The sequence below is a fragment of the Andrographis paniculata genome, unplaced genomic scaffold, assembly GCF_009805555.1.
Source record: "Andrographis paniculata isolate CXL003 unplaced genomic scaffold, ASM980555v1 Contig69END, whole genome shotgun sequence".
NCBI lineage: Eukaryota > Viridiplantae > Streptophyta > Magnoliopsida > Lamiales > Acanthaceae > Andrographis > Andrographis paniculata.
The window spans coordinates 6,977,515-7,003,091 of record NW_026137605.1 but is presented as its reverse complement, the minus strand read 5'-3'; the positions used below and the strand labels follow the sequence as shown (position 1 = coordinate 7,003,091).

The following is a 25,577-nucleotide window of genomic DNA, read 5'->3' as shown; positions in this document are numbered from 1 at the left end:
GTGGGGCCAGTCTATTGAGGATAGTTGACCCCCTGAAAAGTCTCTCAGGGTGCACGTGAGTGAAGACAAAAATGCGCTGGAAGAACTCGTATTGACTTATGAGGCAAGTCTACAATCCCGACACACCCAGCTTTTCGCGGCTTGCGGGCTGGGGTGTTACGAAAATGGAAGAAGACTGAGAAACCCCGAGATAAAAAAGAAGCCGACGAAGCCAAATGAGCTTTGAAGTCAAATCCGCAAGAGCATGATATTCAGCTTCTGCACTGGAGCGAGAAACTAAAGTTTGTTTTTTAATGTGCCAAGAAACAAGGGAACTCCCAAACAAAAAAATAATAATCTGTGATGGAGCGATGATCAGTTAGATCACCTGTCCAATCAAAGTCATAAGAAGATGCAGAAGAGCCATACTGAAGGAGCGCAACACTAAACTTGGTGAACCAAGCTCGGGGCGCTTGCTTCAGTCCATAAAAGGCACGGCGCAGCTTACATACCTTCCCTGAAAAATCTGAACCAGGTGGAGGAGTCATGTAGACATCCTCAGAAAAATCTCCATGAAAAAACGCATTCTTCACATCCAACTGTAATAGTTTCCAACGTCGAACAACGGTAACAACATGGAGACAATAGACAGATGTCAAGCGAGCAACTGAAGCAAATTTCTCCTCATAATCAATACCATACTCCTGCGAGAAACCCCTGGCTATAAGGCGAGCCTTGTAGTACTCAACAGAACCATCGGAGTGAGTTTTGATCTTGTACACCCACTTGCAGCTAATAGGTTTCTTGCCAGGAGGGAGTTCGACGATATCCCATGTGCCGGTTTTCTCAAGAGCCTGCAATTTCTCAAATTTAGCATTGCACCACAAGGGATCACAGTTCGCATCACGAAAGGTCCTGTATTCATGGTGAGATAAAATGACAAAAAAACAAATTATAATCACGTAGATGAGAGGGATGACGACTTACACGGGTGAGTTGCTGATCAGTGGCGGCAGGAAATGGAACTTTCGGAGGATCAAACACAGGCTCAAAAGGCACAAGTGGTCAGCTGGTGGGGAAGGATCAACATCAAATAGATAACAAAAACGGATGGGGGTTTGAGACCTGCAGGAGGAGGAGAGAAATCCATAATAAAGAAGGGAGACTCCGACTCAAAGGGAATGGAAAATTTAGACTCAGAGGAAAAGAACTTATGCTCCCAGAAAGTAACATCCCCAAAGATACGTGGACAATTCGACATAGGATCCCAACATTGATAACATTTATGTTCTATCCTATACTCGGGTGCGTGGTTCTGATTTTTTTCGTTCTTGAGAAGGAAGATGAACAAAGCTGACACAACCAAAAGAATAAAGATGAGAGTAATCAGATACCTGGCGGAAGAGCCTCTTAAAAGGTGTGGCATCCCGAAGAATAGAGATAAATAAATTAATAGGAGTATAATAGTCTTTTGACTATATTAATACATAATTATTAATTATTCTGGCATGGGCAGAATCTGTCCATTTAGCAGCACCCTTAAAATAATAACAAACTTTACCTACAAAATTCAAATGATCATGGTCAACATAAACATATAAAGCTACTTATATTAATTCATGTGTTCTTTTCTTGTTTTCCGGTGGTTAACTGCTATGTTCTTCCGTCACCATTTTTCAATTGCGATTCCTCAAAAATATAATAAAAACACAAAATATTTTGTACAAAACTAAAAAAAAAAAAAAAAAACTTCAATACTCATTATAAAAAAAAGTCATTACAAAAATTAAAAAAGTCAAACGTTCAATCTAAAATACTATATTTTATATTTTTGTCACAATTTCTCGTACCACACCCTAAAAATCATTTCATCTAAAAATGCTAGGTGAACGGATTATGTTTCAATTGTTTTTATATGTTTTCGCATTTTTAACACACTTTTTATGTGCAAAAATCCTAAAACAATATTTGTCGGCCTCAGTCGTGCTGGCAGTTATAAGATGGTAGGTGTTGACATATGTTAGATATTCAAATTTAGTAGATTTATATCTAGATTTGATCTTATTCATAGATTAGATTACTTAGATTTGAGTCTATTTGAGTCTATTTTGTATGACTTATATATAGGCTTCTTATTTTGACGATAATAAGACAATCATATTATTTTTCCCCCAAAATTTCTAACAGTAGATATGGACAAACTTCTTTTGTCCAATCCTCTAATCCCAACAGACCGCCTGCTGATCGACTAGTGGATTCCAGACAACATCCGGAAGCCCCAACCCGGATTGTACCCTCAGAACAGCACCTCGTCGACGCCAGCATGATCTTCAGATTGTTTTCTGGATCATTAAATGCCTTGATCACATTCTGGCGGTGCTTCTTCTCTAGCTTCGGAATTTCCTGCCAAACATTTCACTAGTGGCGGAATTAATGTACTGGCGGCTGAGATAAACACTGTTTCCTTCAACATCAAACTGAGGTGGAGAAACTACAAGATGAATTTTGTATAATTTTGACTATCTGTTAGGATTGAGCTTGCATGCATCAACTGCTTGTATATATCAATGAACAATGGCTGCACAAAGATCACAGAAGCCTCTCCACGGCACGGTTGATGGCTCCGGGAGCGAAGCAGGCTGAGAGCTTTGGCCTTTTATTCGAGGACTATCTTTTTTTTTTTTTTTTATTTGAATGTGAAATTTCAGTGAAAGCTCAATCTTACATCGCCATTTCTGCCACTGTGGGCCTAAAAATCTTCACCTTGATTTAACATTCTACTCTACAACCAATTCGTATAATCTTGATATTTTTGAATTCTAATTGCTTTTTGAAATGTGCATAAGCTGCATTATATATAAAGGAAAAAATAGATAAGATTTTATTACTTATTTAAAATATGTCCGAACGTACTATAAAATCCAACTATAAAGAGATTTAGTTAAAAACGTGAAAAATTCATTATCATACTCAACATTTTAATCAAACACACCGTCAATATTATTTTAAAAATTTCAAATAGAAAAAAATGTACAACATAAAATTCTTAAAATTTTGTAAAAATTGTGATGAAATTCTACAATTGTATAAAAATTGAACATATACAGCAAATTGTAAAGTGTAGCTAATCCCAAAAAGGCCTCGCCTTTTTCCACGAATGTGTTTTCACCATGAGGATTGCCTTCATATCTCTGCATCTAATACTCCACATTATTATTATTATTATTCGCAATACATTATCTTCTCTAGATCATTAAATAACAAAAATATTGTACAAACAGACCTAACAAGAGACAATTAAAAGATAAAAACTATTTTCAAAGTTTTAGTTGTTATATATAATAAATCTATGTAACAAAAGGATAACACAGTATACCGACAAACAATCACTATTTCGATATTCTTAAAACCTTATAAACTTAATCTATCCAATCGAACACATTTAGTCCAAACTTAGAACAATTTCAAATTAACATTATGTCAAAAAAATATATGCTTGGGAAAAAATCCCTAGCATATCAAGTTATCAAATTATTTCCTTTGCAAAATCCGCTAGCGAAAGAAGTTGTACAGGAATAAACACCATCGCTATTCACCTGCTCGCTAATTTGGATTTGACGAGAAATTCCCTAGCAACTTTTTGCGAGTGAAATTTGGGGAGGGAACGATACCTTCATAAAATTCACTTTTGTAAAGAAATAAAGTCCCTCGCATTAATTTATTTGCAAAAATCCATCACAAACCATTTTACAAATTTCTGCATCACATTCATTTCAAATTTCATTTCGAATTCCTATCCCTGTCTAGGAAAAATTATAAACTAGAAATATAGATTCATTTCAGAGTTGTGCACCTATCCCTAACAATTACAAATTAACAATATAAAAAGTCATTCCAACAACCTGAAGGGACGGATGCTCGTTAAAGTACGAATCATCCCATTGTGTGAATTTAGTAGGAAACAATAACAATAGAATAATCACGCCGAAAATGTAATGCAACCAATCAACAAGGACACGAGCAATTTTTTACGTGGAAAACCTCCTCGATTTGAGGAGTAAAAACCACGGGACCGAAGTCCACAAAATCTCCACTATAATCAAAAGGGGTACAAATCGTTCAATACAAAAATCAACCCAAGTTCCAACTCACAAAATATAATACCAATTTTGTCAACGAATATATGAATGAAATAGAAAACTTACCCTTCTGTTCAGACCCAAATACTCGATGATCCAGACGTCTGATCACGATCTCCCCCATTCATAATTTACTCCACGATGTCCCAACAACATACTCAAATTTCAGCCTGATCCAACAGTTAGATCTTCCGATTCGATATCAACACCGAAACTAGTCCGAAAGAATCTGGGAGGGAACAGAGCTCACTGTTAGTGTCTATATCAGAACTTTTGATGTTCCGATTCCGATCTCTACTGTTCAGAATGTAGAAATTTAAGTGACAAACCTTCTGTGTAAATTTGGGGACAATCCGACGGTTGGATATTCGTAGATCGTCGTTTTACCGAGACTGCGCACACGGTGAGCAAAGTGGCGGCTGCACCTTTCTTAATCACTCTGTAAACCCTGCGTAATACAAAATAAACTTCGTCTCCAATACCATACGACAACATAAAATAAACCAATCATTCCATCAATCCTGAGAATGCCAAAAGTAAGCAAAATAGTAAGCGAACATACATCATGCAATCGGGGAAGCACCGGTATCGCCATCTAGGTCACGACGGTCTAAATAAGCAGGAATTTTCCGTAACTGTTCCATGATAGTCATATTTTGTTCTCTCGTGCTCCTGCTCCTGCTCCATGTCCATCAAGGGTTCTCTGAATATGATCAGAGGGGAACTCTAGTCAAGGCAACAAACATTGATTATTTGTTTATCATCGAATAAAAAAAAAAAAACACTAGCATGGCACCTTCATTAAACATGGCACTTGAAGAGGAAAACGTTCAGAAACAAAGGAAGCAGAAGCTGCAAGTCAGGAAAAACCATTAGCAGACACAAGCTTTTTAATCACAGGCATCTTTTCATACATTTTATTATTATAAACAAAACCAATTTGTACAAGTTCGAAAATAAAAAGAAAAACAAACCTCAAAGGCAGTCGTATTAATTGCTGCAACCCTTTTCTCTCGCTTTGCATTAGCACGTTCTACTAGCATCCATTATTAACATCCTCAGCAAGCTTAGCTTCATTTTCTGCCCACAAAAACAAAGGTTCTACTGAACTGTTATCACTGAAAACTCATAATTGTACCTAATACAAAGCCAAGAAGACAGCCTACATGCATCCTTTTTTCTTGCCAATTCATCTTCATACCCAGCCATCTGCGACTTTATTTGTGCTTGTTGCTGAGCTAACTTCTTATGGTCATCATATATCACCCTTTGCCTCTTCTGTCACGTTCTGAAAGCCATATTTGAACTGATCAATTTATAAAATGAAAAAAAAAAAAAAAAAAAAAATAGTTCTAGTATATGTATGCATGCCATCTTGTTATTGATCTACTAGAACTTTCACACAAGGGGGTAGGATAATGCCATTAATCCTTTCGATCGAATACGTTTGAATCTTCAATGGCCACGATTATACTGATTAAAAAGGATAGTTGGACACCTTTATCGCATGTGCTAAGAGAGTTCATGCAACTGTGACAATATTGACATAAAAAACACATGAAATCACTACAATGCAACACAATTTTCAGAGCATTCACCACCAAATTTCATTTTCCATCTGCATATCAAGTAACAAAACTAATAAATTTAACTGACACCAAAAGCATTTATCCCTAATAGACATAATCGAGATCTAAAATATCTCACTTATCCTCAATCCATAAAAAAAAAAATTAATTTCTTATTCAAACAAATCATTTGTAAAAGTGCTCAAAACTAAGAAAAATTGATTTTGAAAAAAATTGGACAAAGGAAACGCGAAATATACACACCCTAACAATCAAGAAATTGCTCTCTTTATACATCATCCAATCACTCTTTAACAAAAGCAGAAAATGAAGAAAAAGGCAATCAAAGGAAAAACATGAATACTATTTAGACTCTCTGTATGCATATTCATATTCACTTATTTGTAGCTAACATCAGAGATACAAACCTGGTTGCCGTGTCTCATTTCTTTTTCCTTAAGTTGACGGCCCGATGATGCAGACGAGCATAACACCTACACAGTAATTTACATGAAAGACATTTCAGTTTATCAAGAAAATCAATCATGAATCAGACATAAACCATCTTTGCATTAAGAAAATTTCATAACACATTTACTTGATATGGCTACTTATGCATTCCACAAAATGTCACATATATACAAAATTCATCGTAAATCTATACAAATCACAACCCATCCTATCATGTTTCTGCATTTAGAAAATCATCAGACACCTATATAAACAACAATTGATTATATTTTGTTTATGCCATAGAACAATCTAAAACTACCGAATGATAAGAGGGGAAAAAAAAAAAAAAAACAACTCCAAACTTTCTCAAAAACTATACAACCCACACATATTGTTTCTTGCACCAAATCAACCAAACAATTCCCAAACAAAAATGATCAATCAACTCAAGAATTTGTTTCTTCCAAAAAACTTTAACTCAACACATACCTTTATAGAATATTCTCAACCTCTGACGCCCAAGGACTGGATCAAGTCGGCGCTCTTCGGCTGGTGGATGATCTTCTCAAATATATCTTTTGTCTTCGCATGCTGGACCATCTCTTCAAGAATTCTGTCCTCAATCTCCGGCATCTGCTGCTTTGATATATCCTTCTCGTTCGAAGAAGAACAGAAGACTAATTCTGATAGTCGCTCTTTCTCAGCTTGCCGGCAGTATTTGTCCGCCTCAAAAGTGCCAGCAGTCATTAGGTGGTAGGTATGGACAAACTTTGTTTGCCCAATCCTATAAGCCCGACAAATCGCCTGCTGTTCCACAGAAGGATTCCAGACGACGTCCAGCAGAATGACTCTGGAAGCCCCGACCAGACTTATGCCCTCAGAGCAGCACCTTATGGACGCAAGCAAGATCTTTGAATCATTTTCTGGATCGTTGAATGCGTTGATCACCTTCTGGCGTTGCTTCCTCTGCAGCCTTCCTTCCAGCCTTAGGATTTCCTTTCCGGGATTCAACTGGAAGGTCGTGGTCAGATGCTCTTCGATCAGCTCCAAGGGTGGAATGTATTGGCTGAAAATGAGCACTTTTTCTTTCAGCATCATACTGAGGCGGACAAACTCGAGGACGAACTTTGTTTTGACTCCATTGCCAGAATTGAGCTTTGATGCCTCCACTGCTTGCATATCTATTCCATCGGTTGGCACTTGCGACTTGCAGTGTTGGGTGAGGTAAGGATGAACAGATACCAACGAAAATCCAAATTCACTCGGAAGTCCTTTCCTTAACCTTTCTGCTTCCAACCTGTCGATAAGTGTCTTCTGCAATCCAGTCGGTTTCAGGAGGATGAGATTATCTTTTAATCCGGGGAGATCCTGCAGGACAGTTCCTTTGTGCACGTGCACAAACAGCGACATGGCGACTTTAAGCCTCTCTACTGCACGATTGACTGCTTCAGGAAGCAAAGCAGCGCGAGAGCTCTTGTATTTCTTATCAGAATGCAGAATCTCAGCAAATGTCCTATCCTGCATAATCGCTTCTGCTTCTGTCGGCCTTACGATCTTTAGGGTGTTGAACAGCTCTTGGAAATTGTTTTGGAATGGTGTCCCCGACAAAATGACACGCTTTTCTGTCTTGAGCTGAACCAGTGAAGTCCAAATCTTAGTCTTGTGGTTACGAGGAGTATGGCCTTCATCAAGAATTACTAGTTCAGGCATCTCAAGAAGTGTCGACCTGAGAACTTCCAAGTTCTGTTCAGCACCTGTTCTCTGCACCCCCTTGCCTGCATTTGCTGCCAGGTGCTTCTCCGCTGTTAGTTTCTCAAAAAGATTGTAACTAACCCCCAAAAGGCCTCCCCCCTTCTTCCATGAATAAATCTTGACCATACGGATTGCCTCCAAATCCCGGGAACTGATCTTCGCCCCATCGAAGAGTTGGTCTGCAGTCTCTCTCTCGTTGCCAATGAAAGCCGTATTGTTGAGGTTGTGGAAATTAAACCCAGCCTTCCACCTTTTGAACTCGCCTTCCCAGCTACAAAGTATGTTTGCGGGTACAATGATCATCGGCAGGCAGTGTGGATACATCTTTAGATACGTCTCCAGGAATGTAATCGTCAGCCGTGTCTTTCCAGTCCCTGGTGCATGAGAAATGATGCATCCGCCAACTCCAGGTAGATTTGAGTACTTTAGCTCGGCAATGTCAGTACTGCCTGCCAAGTTCTTCCAGAGGAACTCAAATCCTTCTTTCTGGTGTTCATACATAGTCTCTCGTACACCAGCCATCATGCTCCAAACTGAGCCGCTATTCCGGCTGCTTCCTTCAGCTGTATCCCCTACTGGGAGACTGACAGTGGTGAGATCCAGACCCTCCCCTTTCTCCGACTGCTTCTTCTTTCCCGGCCCATGACGTGCTTTGATCACCTGCAAAAAGGAACAAGAATTCGTTTTAATGGGGATAGCTGCAAAAATTTTAAATCAACCTAAAATTGAACTGAGCTACTTTCCGATAACAGATTAGTGCAGAATTAGGGAGAACAGATAAACTAAAAGGAACAACTTTGATGTTACCTACAGTTGGATGATTTTCTGATTTTAGTTACATTCTTTAAGGAAACAATCTATATATACTTACCCACGGAGGAAGTACATCCTTCGGATGAATCTCTACATGTTGACAGTAGATACAATACAATCCTTTATCGTCTTGTAATGTCAACTCATGCAGCCCTCGAGCACATCTGCGCTCCTGAGTGTCTTCCTCCTCCTCATCCACTTGAACAATCTGCAGGCAGTGAATGCATCGCTAGTTATCATAATGCTTTCTGAATAATAATAATATAGAAATTAACCTACACAAGTATAGAAACTAAATGACTTACCTCACGGCTGGTAACTGTTCCTATATCTTCCACACCGCAGTTAAAGTTCAGCTCATCAATCAAGTCGTCCACCTCCTTCGCAAACTCAGCTTCTCTCTGCTCCTCTTCTGTCAGTGGCACGACAGTGTCTTCAAACCTGAACTTCCTTGGAAGAGCAGGGTAGTCTTCAGCTTCGCCGGTCTTCATTGTCCCAGATGATGGTCTGAAAATGGATTCTTCTAGGAACTTGGACATGTCAAATCGTTTTGGCTTCGTCTTCTTCGCTTTAGCCCCTGTCATGAACTTGGTCATCTCTTTAAGCCAATACGGCATGTCATCTTTACCACCGCTTTTTCTGCTAATCCTTGGAGCTTTGGAACTTTGTGCATGTACGACTGTGACCTTTGGCCCTCCTGCGTTGTCTGGTCGCTGATCAGTGCCACAGATTTCTGATAGCATCCTCTGCTTCTGACGAGAGTTCACTGCAGCCTTTTGTTTTGGAGTTCCTATTCTACGCTGCTCAGAAGCCTCCACGGGCGTGCTGCCCTCTCCAGTGTCAACTCTTTTATCATTGTTTACTTTTTGCTTCTTCCTCGGAGTACAGTATTCATCCCCAAAAAATTCACTCAGCTCATCCATAACATAAATCGACGACAGGTGAGTGTTGATCCTTCTGGTAGATCGAATCTGACCTCCACTGGCAGCATCATTGTCATTCACTACCACAACACCATCATCAAAATTTGCAACTTCTTGGCATTCTTCTTGGGCAGCCATCTTGCAGGAGGAGGTATCATTAATGCCTTTGCTAACAGTTTCTACCGAATTGTCATCTAAACGAACAATGTCAACACCTTCTTCAATAGAATCCAGCGAATTGGAGGGCCTATCGGCACTGCTGATGCTGCTGGTGCTGACACTATCCCCCAAATCTCTTTCCAAATTATCAATTTCATAATGGCATTCTTGGACGGGAGCCATGGCATTGGAGCAGCTGTCAGAATTGTCCTGGTTGGAGTGGCTGTCTACTTGAGGGACTGTAGACTCATCACCAAAAATTTCAGCATAAGTATGAGTTCGACTCCTCAAATACTCCAAAATCTCTCTCAATTCGTCTTCAGAAGGCTGCATCTTATACGTGCTGCCTTTCTTCTGCCGCACTTTCCTCTCATTTTCAGTTTCTGTCCCTGAACAAAGAGACGCAAATGTAAGACACCAATCAGTGATAATTTTCAAATAATAGAATTTTCTTAAGTCAGCCATTACCTTCTTCATCTACGTCTTCAGAGATATTGAAATAAGCGTTTTCCACCTACAAAAGCAAAAGACAAATGCACATAAGCCGATACTTGTATTTCTTAAAATGGGAGCAGTATAGCATAAAGATCGATATACTTACCCATGAGCTCATAACCTGGTATGCATCAAGCTCAACATGACCACAGGATGTACAAATCAATCCTCGGCTGCCCATATAGGACAGCTTATGGTTCCCGTTGGTGCATCCTTCAGTTTGAGCTGCTAGAAGCTCTTCATTGACCTGTAGGCCATGGAATTTCAATTTCAATATTGAATAAAAGATTAGGAATGCATATTTAGTAAATATAATGTTCACTAGAGGCATCCAATAATGAATGGGAACTAATAGAATTATTAGCACCTTATGGTCAGATCCAGATGTCGTGGGAAGGTCATCGCCAAAAATTCTATCATAAATATGAGCTCGATTCCTCAAATGCTCCAAAATTTCTTGGAGTTCTTCATAAGTAGGCTGCATCTTGCATATGCTGTCTTTCTTCTGCAACACTTTTCTCTCATTTTTAGTTTCCTTCCCTGGACAAAGTGATGCAAATATGAGTGATAATTTTCAAATATTAGAATTTTCCTAAGTCACCCATTACCTTCTTCTTCCTCCTCTTCAGAGCTGTCGAAATAAGCTTTGTCTACCTACAAAAGCAAAAGGCAAATGAAGATAAGACTATGTTTGTAGTTCTTAAAATGGAAACAGTATAGATTCATATCAATGTACTTACCCACGAGCTAATAACCTGGTCTGCGTCAAGCTCCACATGACCACAGGATGTACAAATCAATCCTCGGCTACCCATATAGGACAGGTTATGGTTCCCGTCCGTGCATCTTTCAGTTTGAGCTGGTAGAAGGTCTTCGTGAACCTGCAGGCCATGGAAGTTTAATTTCACTAGCGAATAAAAGATTTCAAATGCATGTTTAGTAAAGATATTATTCATGGGAGGCATTTAATAACTAATGGGAACTCATAGAATTATGGGCACCTTATCGTCAAATCTAGATGTCGTGGGAAGATCATTTCCCATCTCGTGTTGGTCATTACATCCTGTCGTGTCTTGAACATGACCACCGTCAATTTCAGAATCTGCAAATATGTTGGAGAAATCATAGCGTTGCATTTTGCAAAATATAAAAACAAAGAATTGTAGCTTCAATTAATATTTTAAGTATTTTAACATAAAATCACACATGATTATCCAACGTTTAATCCTAAACTCAAACTCGAATCAAAAGTTGTATTCTATTTTCAATCATCTTCTTAAATAATTAGACCCAACTCTAATAAAAATATTTAAGTCCAGTTTAGATATACAATATATTAGAAATCTGTTATCATCCCTCCATGGATTGAAACTTTCCATTGTAAGCAATCAAAATGATTTAATGAAATATCTTCGTATGCATGACTAATGACAAATTTACAAAAATAAAAAAAAAAAGAAGAAAGAAAGAAAAGGAAAAATATTCTGCAACTGAAATCATGATTTTTAGATAATGCATATGCAAGAATAATAGCAAAGTTCTAAAATGAAAATAACATAGGTCTTGAGAGATGCTTGTAAGAATATACTTAGTAACAATAACGCAATGAAAGTTATGCTAATGCTTTTAAAATATTAAACCTACCTCTGTTCGAAGAATGTGGTTGTGTTCTATAAGAAGTAGATGGTCCATCCTGACCACTAGGAGTATATGCAACCAACTGTTGTTCACTTTGAGCATCATTTGGCCACGATGCTCTTCCCTCTCCTTGATGACTTACTGATTGACGATTATCCTATATAATGAGATCAATATGGTTAAAAATAATTGAATTCTTTGATAATAAATAAATAAATAAATAAAACCAACGGTCTTACAAGAAGCCATATATATGTCATCATGATTCATGATTAATATAAGGTAACAAAAAATTCGTACTCCTTGAAAAATATGAAAAAATATTATGAACATCTTCAAATTGTAGAATTCTAAAACAACAACGTAGATGATGATGAAGTCATAAAAAATTTGAACTTTAATACCACCAAATTGATCTAAGTAAATACCCTTACCTCAATCCACCAAATCTATCCCATCAAAGCATATTTGCAAATGAATTAGTAAATAAAATCACCATATATACTGTTGACATACACGGCTAACACTTTAATTTTTATATAAGAGACAAGTCCTTTCTTTGTAACAATAATTTAAAAACTAGTCACTAACTTTATGTTTTTAACTACACCAAATAATTTACAACAAATTTCTTAAAAACATATAAAATGCAATTTATAGTTAGTAGGTGGGGCTTTTCTTTTGTAGATAATTTTTATGCCTCCTATGTGATAACAATGATTTGCAAGAAAGATGAGGTTTTTTCGTTGATAAAGAATATCCCATTTGTGAAAAAGTATATGTAAAATCCAAAAATATGTACAATTAGGAGAGATAGAGCTACTCTAAAAGCAGAAGAATCTAGCTGTATGTGATATTATTATATGACACTTTTGGGATAATAATAATAATAATAATAATAATAATAATAATAATAATAATAATTTTATTTAATTTAAGGATTAAGCAAAATGAGTCTGCAATGATACTTATTACAAAAGCTGCCCTAAACCCATCAAAAGAAATATTATTTTAAGAAATTGTAAATAAAATTAAATGTTAAAAAAATTAAAAAATCTTACCATTTTGTAGAAATTGAAATCTTCAGCAATGATAGGAATTTGTTGCGGCTTTTTTCTGCCTTCAAATTTTCCTCAAGAATACTGCAGAAATAGAATAATTTTTTACAAGTATCGAGTTGATAAAAATAACAATAACAATCTATAAAATATTTGCTTTATTTCGGCAATCTCATCTATTTGAGTTTTTTTGTTATGGATCAACTGTACACAAAAAAAAAAAAAGCAAAGGAAAACCTAAAGCATGTCAAGAAACTTGTTCTAATGGATGCATAGCAAAAACTAATTCAATAACAACAACGACCATAATGTAACAAAGGAAAAATAAAAATGAATATGAAAATAGATTGAAAAATAATTACCTTAAGTTTATATTGTTCGACTCTCCAAGATACCGATTTAGTTTGAAATATCCTAATACTCACTCAATTCTAGATTCCATAAATGTAAAAGAGGCCAAAAAAAAAAAAATAATAATAAAATACAGTCATACTTTAATTTACATTGGGGCCGACATTAAAAAAATAATCATATGACCGGAATAGAGAATGAAATTAATTAAGTATGTAAAATCTCTATATTATACTCAATATTTACTTGTGACTTCAAATTTATTTTACCCTCAAAACCACCTAGATCTAAAACATCCAAATTAAACCAAATCCCAAGTAAACACGCCGGATAGTTCAATATGTACAAATTGTCAAGCCTATCTTCTTTCTATATAGCAACTCCCTATCATATAAAATATATATAGAAGCAAAGTAAGACAATGAAGTTTTAGTGAATCTCATACCTTGCAATGGTGATATTTAAATATATATATATTTGCAAAATATAAAAATCCGATCATAGAATTCCAAAAACAAAAAATAAAAAGGATTGCTCAGGGCATTCTATTTTTTTCAATTTTGATACCACAAAACTAATCCAACCAAATGCTGTTACCCTCTTCTCCAAACTAATGCAATTAAAGCAGTTTTGAATGTTTTGAACATCATCCTCCTTATAACTGACCAAAATCCACAGTAAATGGAAATGGAACTCTAAAATTCAGCTATGATCACTTTCAACAAAGTTATCGGAAATTGGGACCAATCTTACATGAGCAAAGAAATCAAACACAAGGATAATCTTTCCATCATATCACCGAAATGAATGCAGAAAACTTCTTATTGTTTTATAAATGATGAACATATGTTTTAATCCTAAACATGATCGCGAAGTTAAGAGAAAGCAAGGAAAAAAAATTATCTTTATTATATGTAGTGATTGAAATGAAGATAGCAATATTGTATTTCTTTTGTTTTTTGATTAATTTTCTGGATATTAAATAAGTTTTTCTTGTAGTAAATATCATCATCGAATACCAACTTTTTATACAAAATGTAAATTAAAATCCTTATTTTAAATTCAATTTTTTTTAATATTATCAAAAAAAAAAAAAAAAAGAAACACCTCGTAACACAGATAAATACATCATAAATTATTCAGTGCAATAACTTTAATGATAATTATTACAAAAGTAATCTCTTAATATAATTTTTTTTATCATCACTATGTAAGAACTGTTTGATAATTTTTTTTTCTAATTTAAAAAATGTAATCATCAAAAGCAAATACCTCATCGATACTATTTATAAAAATTGCAAAGAAAAATAAAGAGTTTGTTCACCCACTCTAAAATATTTCCACACTTCCCCATTAATATTACAAAAACTACAATGTATACATATATTTACACATATTATATGATATATTATATCCATTAAAAAATTAACAATTAAACATAAAATTATCTTTTATATTACTGATGCAGTCTCCTATATCTAATATAAACAATACATTAGACTCAAAACACAAAATAAACACAGTCAAATATACCAAACAATATAAATGCTTACAGTTTTGTAAAAATTTAACAAAGGATGATGAATTCTTGTCTTCTTGAGTTTTAATAATTGCTTCTAAGAAAACTGCATACATGGAATAAATTTCACAAATGTTAGAGTTATATATAATGAGAACAACAATTCATGAAATCTTACTTTATTTTTACCATCTCATTTATTATAAAGGATTCCATCTTCAGCAGTTTTTGTTTTAATTTTGGCAAATGATTGAGTTTTAGTCAAATGGGGGGTGTATGGAAATAAGCTTAAATGTATATGAAAAAAAAGAGACTAAATGTATAACAACATCATAAAGAGAAAATGAAACATCATCTTGAGTTTTTATTCAACACTCCAAATAATAGATGTAAAATTTGAATTTTTTGACTACTTATTATGGATTCAAGAAACACACACACACACAAAAAAAAAAAAAAAAAAAAAAACTATTTTTATAGTTTCAAATTAAATTATTACTAACACAAAACAAAAGCATATGATATAGAAGAGAGAAATGATTTTAAAATTTTGTTGTGTTTCTAGTATGCCGAAATTATCTCGAATATGTCAAAAGACTTATCTCTTAAAACTAAATGAAACAATTAACATTGTATCAAAAGAGAGGAAAAGAAAAATATGAAATATATAATTGAAAAAAAAAAAAAAAACATTGCTTGAAATTTATATTCAACAGCTTAAATAATTGTAGAATGTGAAAACTTTGAATTCTTGACTACTCAATTATAGATTTGAGAACCCTGAACATCTATAATGCATCAAAAAGAGAGAACAATTATTATAATGTATCACCTTGAGTTTAGATTAAACTACCCAATTCTATAGAGGAAAAAAAATAATATTATGTAGTTATGTCTAAATTATAACCAAACATATGACAAAATCATTTGGCCGAGAAAGAGAAAATAATTTTGAATTTTTGTCCGACCTTGAGTATATCGAAAACCACTACAAAAAAGGTATCTAATTAGCTACAATACTTTTAACTATAAAATATTTTAGTTGTTAAAACGTGTCATTTACAATGTAAATTAATTCTATCACTAAAAATAAATTATATATTACAAAATTAATTTGGTCACTAGAATTTTTTTGCTAGAAAATTCTATTTTCATACCAAAGAGTTTTAGCTACAAAATTATTTTTCATAGCTAAAACCATTTGGCTAAACAAATCATGCATATTTTTGTTACTAAAACTCTTTTATTATGAATTTTATTTTTATAGGAAAAGAGTTTTAGTTACGAAATCATACTTTTGTAGCTATATCTTTTTTTTTTTTTTAACTTTTATTGCAAAAAATATATTTTTTGTTACGAAAGTCATATTTGTCGCCAAAGACCTTTACTAACGCAGTATAGGCAGAGAAATGAGTTTCTTCGCAAAAATCTTTTTGCTATGAATTCATTGTCTTTTGCTACGATTTATTTTTTATAGCTAAAATTTCAAATTTTTTGTAGTAAACTTAGATCTAGTTGAATTGTAGCCTAAAACTAAATGAGTAACAATATCAACATTGTATGAAAGGAGAAATAAGAATGCATATAAGAGTAGATTGAAAAATAAACATAACCTTGTGTTTAGATGTCACTCTCCAAATAATTGATGTAAAATGCGAAATCTCTAAACTCTCGACTACTCGATTCTCTAGAGTAATTTTGAGTTTTTTCGAACCCCAAATAAATTGAGAACTTAGATCCAATTGAATTGTAGCTAAAAACTAAGGTAATAACAATATCAACAATGTATCAAATTTTTTACTACTCAATTCTCTGAATTTATTGTAAGTTTTTGTCCAACCTCGAGTATATCGAAAAAAAAACCTCAAGTATGTCAAAAAGTTAGATCTGGTCGAATAATAGGTAAATATTGAATGAATAATAATACCAACAATATCTCGAAGGAGAAATGAAAGTGCATATATAATAATAGATTGAAAAAGAAACATAACCTTGTGTATAGATGACAATCTCGAAATAATAGAAGTAAAAGGTGAAATCTCTGATTTCTCGACTACTTAATTCTGTAAAGAAAGAAAACAATATGATATCAATTTTTTTATAAATTATTAATGGAATTCCACAATATCATCTTACTAAAAATGAGATAATGGTTTCAAGTTTTTCTCAAATCTCGAGTGTATCGAAATAACCTTGGGTATTTCAAAATTAAATCCAATATAAATTAGACAAAAGGAAAAGGAAAGGAACATATATGAGAATAGAGTAAAAAAGAAAGGGTACTAAAATATCTGAATGAGAAAGAGAGAAATTATTTAATTTATTGTATGGAATTTATTATTTCCATTTGTATTCAAGATCGATACTATTTTTTTTAATGAAGTGGAAACTCGCAGTCGCTATTTTCGACTGAACCTAATAGCCTAGAAACTAGGCTGACAAGACAAGTCACACTAGACAAATCATACTTCAAGATCCGTACTATTGATTGAATAGAACCTATCTTAAGAACATTGAACAAATCCAAAATGACTAAAATTTTCAAATCAATGTATTAATTATATATACGTATAATTATTCACTCTATTATTTTATGCAAAAGATAACATTCAACAATTACTTTTATCTCAAAGAAGGCAAATATAAAAATAGATTGAAAAAGAAACACCGCATTGAGTTTATATTTTATTATTTAAAGAATTGTAAAATGCAAAAACTTTGAATACTCTTGACAACTAAATTATAGTTTTGAGAAATGTGTACATCAACAATTGTTGGAAAAGGAAAAAGGAACAATTATAATAACGGTTAGAAAATAAAAATAAAAATCACCTTGAGGTTAGATTAAACTACACAAATCTAAAAAGGGAAAAATGATATTATACAGCTATATTGAAGTTATGACCATACTATGATAAAATCATTTGGCTCAGAAAGAGAGAAATGATTATGAGCTTTTTTCGAATCTCAAGTATATTACTAAAACTTAGAGTGTATCAAAAACCTAAATCCTGTTAAATCATATCTTAAAAAATTGAACAGACAACAGTATCAACAATGCATCAAATGAAAATGAGCATCAAATGAAAATGAGAGAATACATGCAAGAATAGATTGATAAAAGAAACATCACCTTGAGTTTAGAAGCCACTCTCCAAATACTTGATTTCAAATGCGATCTCCGATTCCTCGACTACTCAATTATGTAAAGGGAAAAAAAATATTATATCACTAAAAAATAATGATTGGAAATCCACAATATCATTTGATCGAGAAAGAGATAAACAATTTCAAGTTTTTGCCAAACCTCGATTGTATCGAAATAGCCTTGAGTGTATCAAAAGACTCGCAAGTGTTTCAAAAAAGTAAATTTAACCAAATTGTAGTTAAATCTAGATAAGTAACAACATCAACGATGTATCAAGAGAGAAAGAATGAAGGAATATAAGAATAGAGTAAAAAAGAATCATCACATTGAGTTTAGATTAAACGATCCAAATCTAAAAAAGAAAAAAAAATGATATTATATAGCTACATTTAACTTATGACCATAATATGATAAAATAATTTGGATCAGAAAGAGAGAAATGATTTTGAGCTTTTTTCCAACCTCAACTATATTGCTAAAACCTAGAGTGTATTGAAAACCGAAAGAGAAATAATTTCAATTTTTCTATGAACATTGAGTATATGTATCGAAAACCTAGATCTTGTTGAATCATAACTTAAAAAATGGTTGAACAACAGCATCAACAATGCATCAAAGGAAAATGAGAGAATGCATACAAGAATAGATTGATAAAACAAACATCACCTTGAGTTTAGAAGCCACTCTCCAAATACTGGATTTCAAATGCGAGATCTCCGATTTCTCGACTACTCAATTATGTAAATGGAAAAAACAATATTATATCACTTAGAAATAATGATTGGAAATCCACAATATCATCTGATTGAGAAAGAGATAAACGATTTCAAGTTTTTGCCAAACCTCGATTGTATCAAAATAACCTCGAGTGTATCAAAAGACTCGCAAGTGTTTCAAAAAAGTAAATTCAATCAAATTTTAGTTAAATCTAGATAAGCAACAACATCAACGATGTATCAAGAGAGAAAGAGTGAAGGAATATAAGAATAGAGTAAAAAATAAACATCACCTTGAGTTTAGATTAAACGACTCAAATCTAAAAAGGGAAAAAATGATATTATATAGCTATATTTAAGTTATGACCATAATATGATAAAATAATTTGGATCAGAAAGAGAGAAATGATTTTGAGCTTTTTTCCAATCTCAACTATATTGCTAAACCCTAGAGTGTATTAAAAATCGAAAGAGAGAAATAATTTCAATTTTTCTATGAACATTGAGCATATGTATCGAAAACCTAGATCTTGTTGAATCATAACTTAAAAAAATGGATGAATAACAGCATCAACAATGCATCAAAGGAAAATGAGAGAATGCATACAAGAATAGATTGATAAAAGAAACATCACCTTGAGTTTAGAAGCCACTCTCCAAATACTGGATTTCAAATGCGAGATCTCCGATTTCTCAATTACTCAATTATGTAAATGGAAAAAACAATATTATATCACTTAGAAATAATGATTGGAAATCCACAATATCATCTGATCGAGAAAGAGAAAAAAGATTTCAAGTTTTTGCCAAACCTCGATCGTATCGAAATAACCTCGAGTGTATCAAAAGACTCGCAAGTGTTTCAAAAAAGTAAATTCAATCAAATTGTAGTTAAATCTAGATAAGTAACAACATCAACAATGTATCAAGAGAGAAAGAGTGAAGGAATATAAGAATAGAGTAAAAAATAAACAGCACTTTGAGTTTAGATTAAACGACTCAAATTTAAAAAAGGGTAAAAAATGATATTATATAGCTACATTTAAGTTATGACCATAATATGATAAAATAATTTGGATCAGAAAGAGAGAAATGATTTTGAGCTTTTTTCGAACCTCAGGTATATTGCTAAAACCTAGAGTGTATAAAAAACCGAAAGAGAGAAATAATTTCAATTTTTCTATGAACATTGAGTATATGTATCAAAAACCCAGATCTTGTTGAATCATAACTTTAAAAAATGGATAAATAACAGCATCAACAATGCATCAAAGGAAAATGAGAGAATGCGTACAAGAATAGATTGATAAAAGAAACATCACCTTGAGTTTAGAAGCCACTCTCCGAATATTGGAATTCAAATGCGAGATCTCCGATTTCTCGACTACTCAATTATGTAAAGGGAAAAAAAATATTATATCACTTAGAAATAATGATTGGAAATCCACAATTCATCTGATCGTGTAACAGATAAACAATTTCAAGCTTTTGCCAAACCTCGATTGTATCGAAATAACCTTGAGTGTATCAAAAGAATCGCAAGTGTTTCAAAAAAGTAAATTCAATCAAATTGTAGTTAAATCTAGATAAGTAACAATATGAACGATGTATCAAGAGAGAAAGGGCAAAGGGAAATAAGAATTAGAGTAAAAAATAAACATCACCTTGAGTTTAGATTAAACTGACTCAAATCTAAAAAGGGAAAAAATGATATTATATAGCTATATTTAAGTTATGACCATAATATGATAAAATCATTTGGATCAAAAAGAGAGAAATGATTTTGAGTTTTTTTTCGAACCTTAAGTATATTGCTAAAACCTAGAGTGTATCGAAAACCGAAAGAGAGAAATAATTTTTATTTTTCTATGAACATTGAGTATATGTATCGAAAACCTAGATCTTGTTGAATCATAACTTAAGAAAATGGATGAACAACAACATCAACAATGCATCAAAGGAAAAATAAGAGAATGCATACAAGAATAGATTGATAAAAAAGAAACATCACCTTGAGTTTAGAAGCCACTCTCCAAATAATGGATTTAAAATGCGAGATCTTCGATTTCTCTACTACTCAATTAGGTAAAGGGAAAAAACAATATTATATCACTTAGAAATAATGATTGGAAATCCCCAATATCATCTGATCGAGAAGAAGATAAACGATTTCTAGTTTTTGCCAAACCTCGATCGTATCGAAATAACCTTGAGTGTATCAAAAGAATCGCAAATGTTTCAAAAAAGTAAATTCAATCTAACTGTAGTTAAATCTAGATGAATAACAACATCAACGATGTATCAAGAGAGAAATAGTGAAGGAATATAAGAATAGAGTAAACAATAAACATCACCTTGAGTTTAGATCTCGCTCTCAATATAATAGATGTAGAGTGTGAAATCTAAGTATTGACTACCCGATTCTAGATTTAAAAAATGTGTGCAGTTTGCTTTATGTAAAGAAACAAAATAATATTTTATAAATTTTATTTTAGATTATGACTAAGATATGGCTGAATTTTGTAAGAGATAATGATAGAAGAAAAAATATTGTGCTTTTCTCAAACCTATAGTATGTCATTGAACCGAACCTCAAGTGCATAAAAATGTAGGTTCGCTTGAAATTTCATTAAAATCAAATGATAATAGCATCAACATTGTATCGAAAGAGAAAAAGGAGGAGATGATAATGTATTGTAAAAGAGACATCACCTCGTTTTCAATGTGACTCTCCAAATACTAGACGTACATTCCAAAACTTCGAACTCTCAACTACTCAATTCAAGAGTTGAGAAATATGCATGTTCGCTGTCTGTAGAGAGAAAAAATAAAAATGACTAACATACACCTAATTGATCTGACCAGGGAAAAAGAGAAATAATTTAGATATAGAAATTTATATTCAATGTCGGTACACTTAATTGAATTGGGCCTTGCCATGAACAATGAACAAATCCAAAATGACCAAATTTTAAAATAATGTTTATTAAGGGTTTCTTTACTTATTTTTTAAACTTATTTTCACACTTTTCCATGCACTCTTATTAACAAGAATATATCATATTCAATCACTAGTTTTCATTCAAAAAATCAAATACATTAACTATTGTCATCTCAAAATATAAAATTTGAAAGTTTGAGTGATACAGATATACTAATCACTCTACTCTTTATTCTTTGTAGGGTTGCTATACTAATTACTCTACTCTTTATTCTTTGTAGGGTTGCTTCAAAAAATATATATAGGAGTGATACGGAATAACCGATTATTCTACTTTTTCTTGTTTGTAGGGTTACATCAAGAAATTATATAGGAGTGATAAGGATATACCGATTATTCAACATCTTTTCTTTTTTCTGTTGTAGGGTTTTCTCAAGAAAATACATAGACTATGGATACACCGATTATTTATTTATTGCTTTTGTAGGGTTGCTTCAAGAAAATATATAGGAGTAACGGATATACCGATTATTTTACTCTTTCTTTTTTGTAGGGTTGCTTCACGAAAATATATAGGAGTTACGGATATACTGATTATTTTACTTTTTTTTCTTTGTAGGGTTGCTTAAAGAAAATATACAAGAGTGATACGGATACACCGATTATTCTAATGGAGCCTAGCTTAAGAACATTGAACAAATAAAAAATGGCTAACATTATCAAATCAATGTATTAATTTTATAAATGTATATTATATTCCATCTCTATTTTTTATCCAAAAGATAACATTCAACAATTACTTTAATCTTAAAGAAGAAAAAAAAGGCATTGAGTTTATATTTTACTTTCTAAATAATTGTAGAATGCAAAAAAATTGAATACTCTTGACAGCTAAATTATAGTTTTGAGAAATGAGTACATCAACAATTTGATGGAAAAGGAAAAAGGAACAATTATGATAACGGTTAAAAAAAAAAATTAAAATCACCTTGAGGTTAGATTATACTACTCAAATCTAAAAAGGGAAAAATGATATTATATTGTTATATTTAAGTTAGGACCATAATAAGATAAAATCATTCGACTCAGAAAAAGAGAAACGATTTTGAGCTTTTTTCGAACCTCAAGTATATTGCGAAAACCTAGAGTGTATCGAAAACCGAAACAGAGAAATAATTTCTATTTTTCTATGAACATTGAGTATATCAATAAAACCTAGAGTGTATCGAAAACATAGATCCTCTTTAATCATATATTAAAAAATTGAATGAACAACAATATCAAAAATGCATCAAAGGAAAAATGAGAGAATGCATATAAGAATAGATTGATAAAAGAAACATCACCTTGAGTTTAGAAGCCACTCTCCAAATACTGGAATTAAAATGCGAGATCTCTGATTTCTTGACTACTCTATTATGTAAAGGGAAAAACAATACTATATCACTAAGAAATAATGACCGGAAATCCACAATACCATCTGATTGAGAAGGAGATAACGATTTCAAGCTTTTTCCAAACCTCGATCGTACCGAAATAACTTCAAGTGTATCAAAAGAATCACAAGTGTTTCAGAAAAGTAAAATTAAATCTAATTGTAGTTAAATCTAGACAAGTAACAACATCAACGATGTATCAAGAGAGAAAGGGTGAAGGAAAATAAGAATAGAGTAAAAAATAAACATTACCTTGAGTTTAGACTAAACTACTCAAATATAAAAACGGAAAAATAATATTATATAGCTATATTTAAGTTATGACCATAATATGATAAAATCATTGGATCAGAAAGAGAGAAATGATTTTGAGCTTTTTTTGAACCTCAAGTATATTGCTAAAACCTAAAGTGTATCGAAAACCGAAAGAGAGAAATAATTTCTATTTTTCTCTGAACACTGAGTATATCAATAAAACCTAGAGTGTATCGAAACCATAGATCCTGTTGAAACATAACTTAAAAAGTTGAATGAAAAACAATATCAACGATGCATCAAATGAAAATGAGAGAATGCATATAAGAATAGATTGATAAAAGAAATATCACCTTGAGTTTAGAAGCCACTCTCCAAATACTGGATTTAAGATGCGAGATCTCCGATTTCTCGACTACTCTATAATGTATTGGGAAAAAAATATTATATCACTAAAAAATAATGACTGGATATCCACAATATCATCTGATTGAAAAGGAGATAAATGATTTCAAGTTTTTGCCAAACCTCGTTCATATCGAAATAATCTCAAGTGTATCAAAAGAATCGCAAGTGTTTAAAAAAAGTAGAATTAAATCTAATTGTAATTAAATCTAGATAAGTAACAACATCAGCAATATATCAAGAGAGAAAGGGTGAAGGAAAATAAAAATTGAGTAAAAAATAAACATACATTGAGTTTAGATTAAACTACTCAAATCTAAAAAGGGAAAAACGAGATTATATAGCTATATTTAAGTTATGACCATAATATGAAAAAATCACTTGGATCAGAAAGAGAGAACTGATTTTGAGCTTTTTTTGAACCTCAAGTATATCGCTAAAACTTAGAGTGTATCGAAAGCCGAAAGAGAGAAAGAAATTCTATTTTTTTCTGAACATTGAGTATATCAATAAAACCTAGAGTGTATCGAAACCATAGATCCTGTTGAAACATAACTTAAAAAATTGAATGAACAACAGTATCAACAATGCATCAAAGGAAAATGAGAGAATGCATATAAGACTAGATTGATAAAAGAAATCACCTTGAGTTTAGAAGCCACTCTCCAAATACTGGATTTAAGATGCGAGATCTCCGATTTCTCGACGAATCTATTATGTAAAGGAAAAAAACAATATTATATCACTAAGAAATAGTGACTGGAAATCCACAATATCATCTGATTGAGAAAGAGATAAATAATTTCAAGTTTTTGCCAAACCTCGATTGTATCGAAATAACCTCAAGTGTGTCAGAAGAATCGTAAGTGTTTCAAAAAAGTAAAATTCAATCTAATTGTAGTTAAATATAGATAAGTAACAATATCAATGATGTATCAAGAGAGAAAGGGTGAAGGAATATAAGAATAGAGTGAAAAATATACATCACCTTGATTTTAGATCTCGTTCTCTATATATTAGAAGTAAGTGTGAAATCTCTTAATTACAAACTACCGGATTCTAGATTTAAGAAATATGCGTAGTTTGCTTTATTTAAAGAAACAAAATAATATTTTATAAATTCATTTTAGATTATGACTAAGATATGACTGAATTTTTCTTTAGATATACAAATACCCCACTTTGTCCATGTCGAAGAGATAATGATACGAGAAAGAATATTGTGCTTTTCTCGGGCCTAGAGTATGTCATTGAACCGAACCTCAAGTGCATAAAAATGTAGGTTCGCTTGAATTTTCGTTAAAACAAAATGATAATAGCATCAACATTTTATCGAAACGGAAAAGGGAGGAGATGATAATATATTGTAAAAGAGACATGACCTTATGTTTAAATGTGACTCTCCAAATACTAGACGTAGAATTCAAAAACTTCGAATTCTCAACTACTCAATTCAAGATTTAAGAAATATGCATGTTAGTTTTCTGTAGATGGAAAAAATAAGTATGACTAACATACAACTCATTGACCTGACCAGGGAAAATGAGAAATGATTTAGATATTGTCATTTATATTCAAGGCCGGTACACTTAATTGAATTAGGCCTCCCCATGAACAATGGAGAAATCTAAAATGACTAAATTTTAAAATAATATATTATTAAGGGTTTGTTTATTGAAATTTACTTTCACACTTTTCAATATATTCTTATTAACAAGAATATATAATATTCAATCTCTAATTTTCATTTAAAAGATCAAATATATTAACTATTGTCATGAAAATATAAAATTTAAAATTACTAGTGATATAGATATACTTCTTCCGTC

The 25,577-nt window shown here is 32.6% G+C and overlaps 1 protein-coding gene across 8 annotated transcripts; it reads right to left on the bottom strand.

Annotated features, from left to right (window-relative positions):
• Nucleotides 1-4,065: 4,065 nt before the first annotated feature.
• LOC127263850 (SNF2 domain-containing protein CLASSY 4-like) lies at nucleotides 4,066-24,406 on the bottom strand. 8 transcript variants are annotated; one of them, XM_051293111.1, is made up of 22 exons: nucleotides 24,393-24,406; nucleotides 17,981-18,040; nucleotides 16,839-16,910; nucleotides 14,882-14,953; nucleotides 12,981-13,061; nucleotides 11,926-12,076; nucleotides 11,283-11,383; nucleotides 11,022-11,162; nucleotides 10,890-10,935; nucleotides 10,649-10,821; nucleotides 10,388-10,528; nucleotides 10,255-10,300; nucleotides 9,010-10,175; nucleotides 8,763-8,912; nucleotides 6,629-8,551; nucleotides 6,115-6,180; nucleotides 5,285-5,406; nucleotides 5,093-5,198; nucleotides 4,915-4,970; nucleotides 4,681-4,821; nucleotides 4,448-4,566; nucleotides 4,066-4,347 (listed from the first exon to the last, which is right to left on the bottom strand). In XM_051293111.1, exons 5-15 carry the CDS (start codon nucleotides 12,981-12,983, stop codon nucleotides 6,644-6,646), a joined length of 4,026 nt encoding a protein of 1,341 aa, XP_051149068.1. In that variant the 5' UTR covers nucleotides 12,984-13,061; nucleotides 14,882-14,953; nucleotides 16,839-16,910; nucleotides 17,981-18,040; nucleotides 24,393-24,406; the 3' UTR covers nucleotides 4,066-4,347; nucleotides 4,448-4,566; nucleotides 4,681-4,821; nucleotides 4,915-4,970; nucleotides 5,093-5,198; nucleotides 5,285-5,406; nucleotides 6,115-6,180; nucleotides 6,629-6,643. The 8 variants fall into 8 exon arrangements, with proteins under 8 accessions (XP_051149068.1, XP_051149069.1, XP_051149070.1 ...); XM_051293112.1 differs by lacking the exon at nucleotides 24,393-24,406 and adding an exon at nucleotides 23,697-23,710; XM_051293113.1 differs by lacking the exon at nucleotides 24,393-24,406 and adding an exon at nucleotides 22,999-23,012.
• Between the last annotated feature and the right edge of the window lie 1,171 nt (nucleotides 24,407-25,577).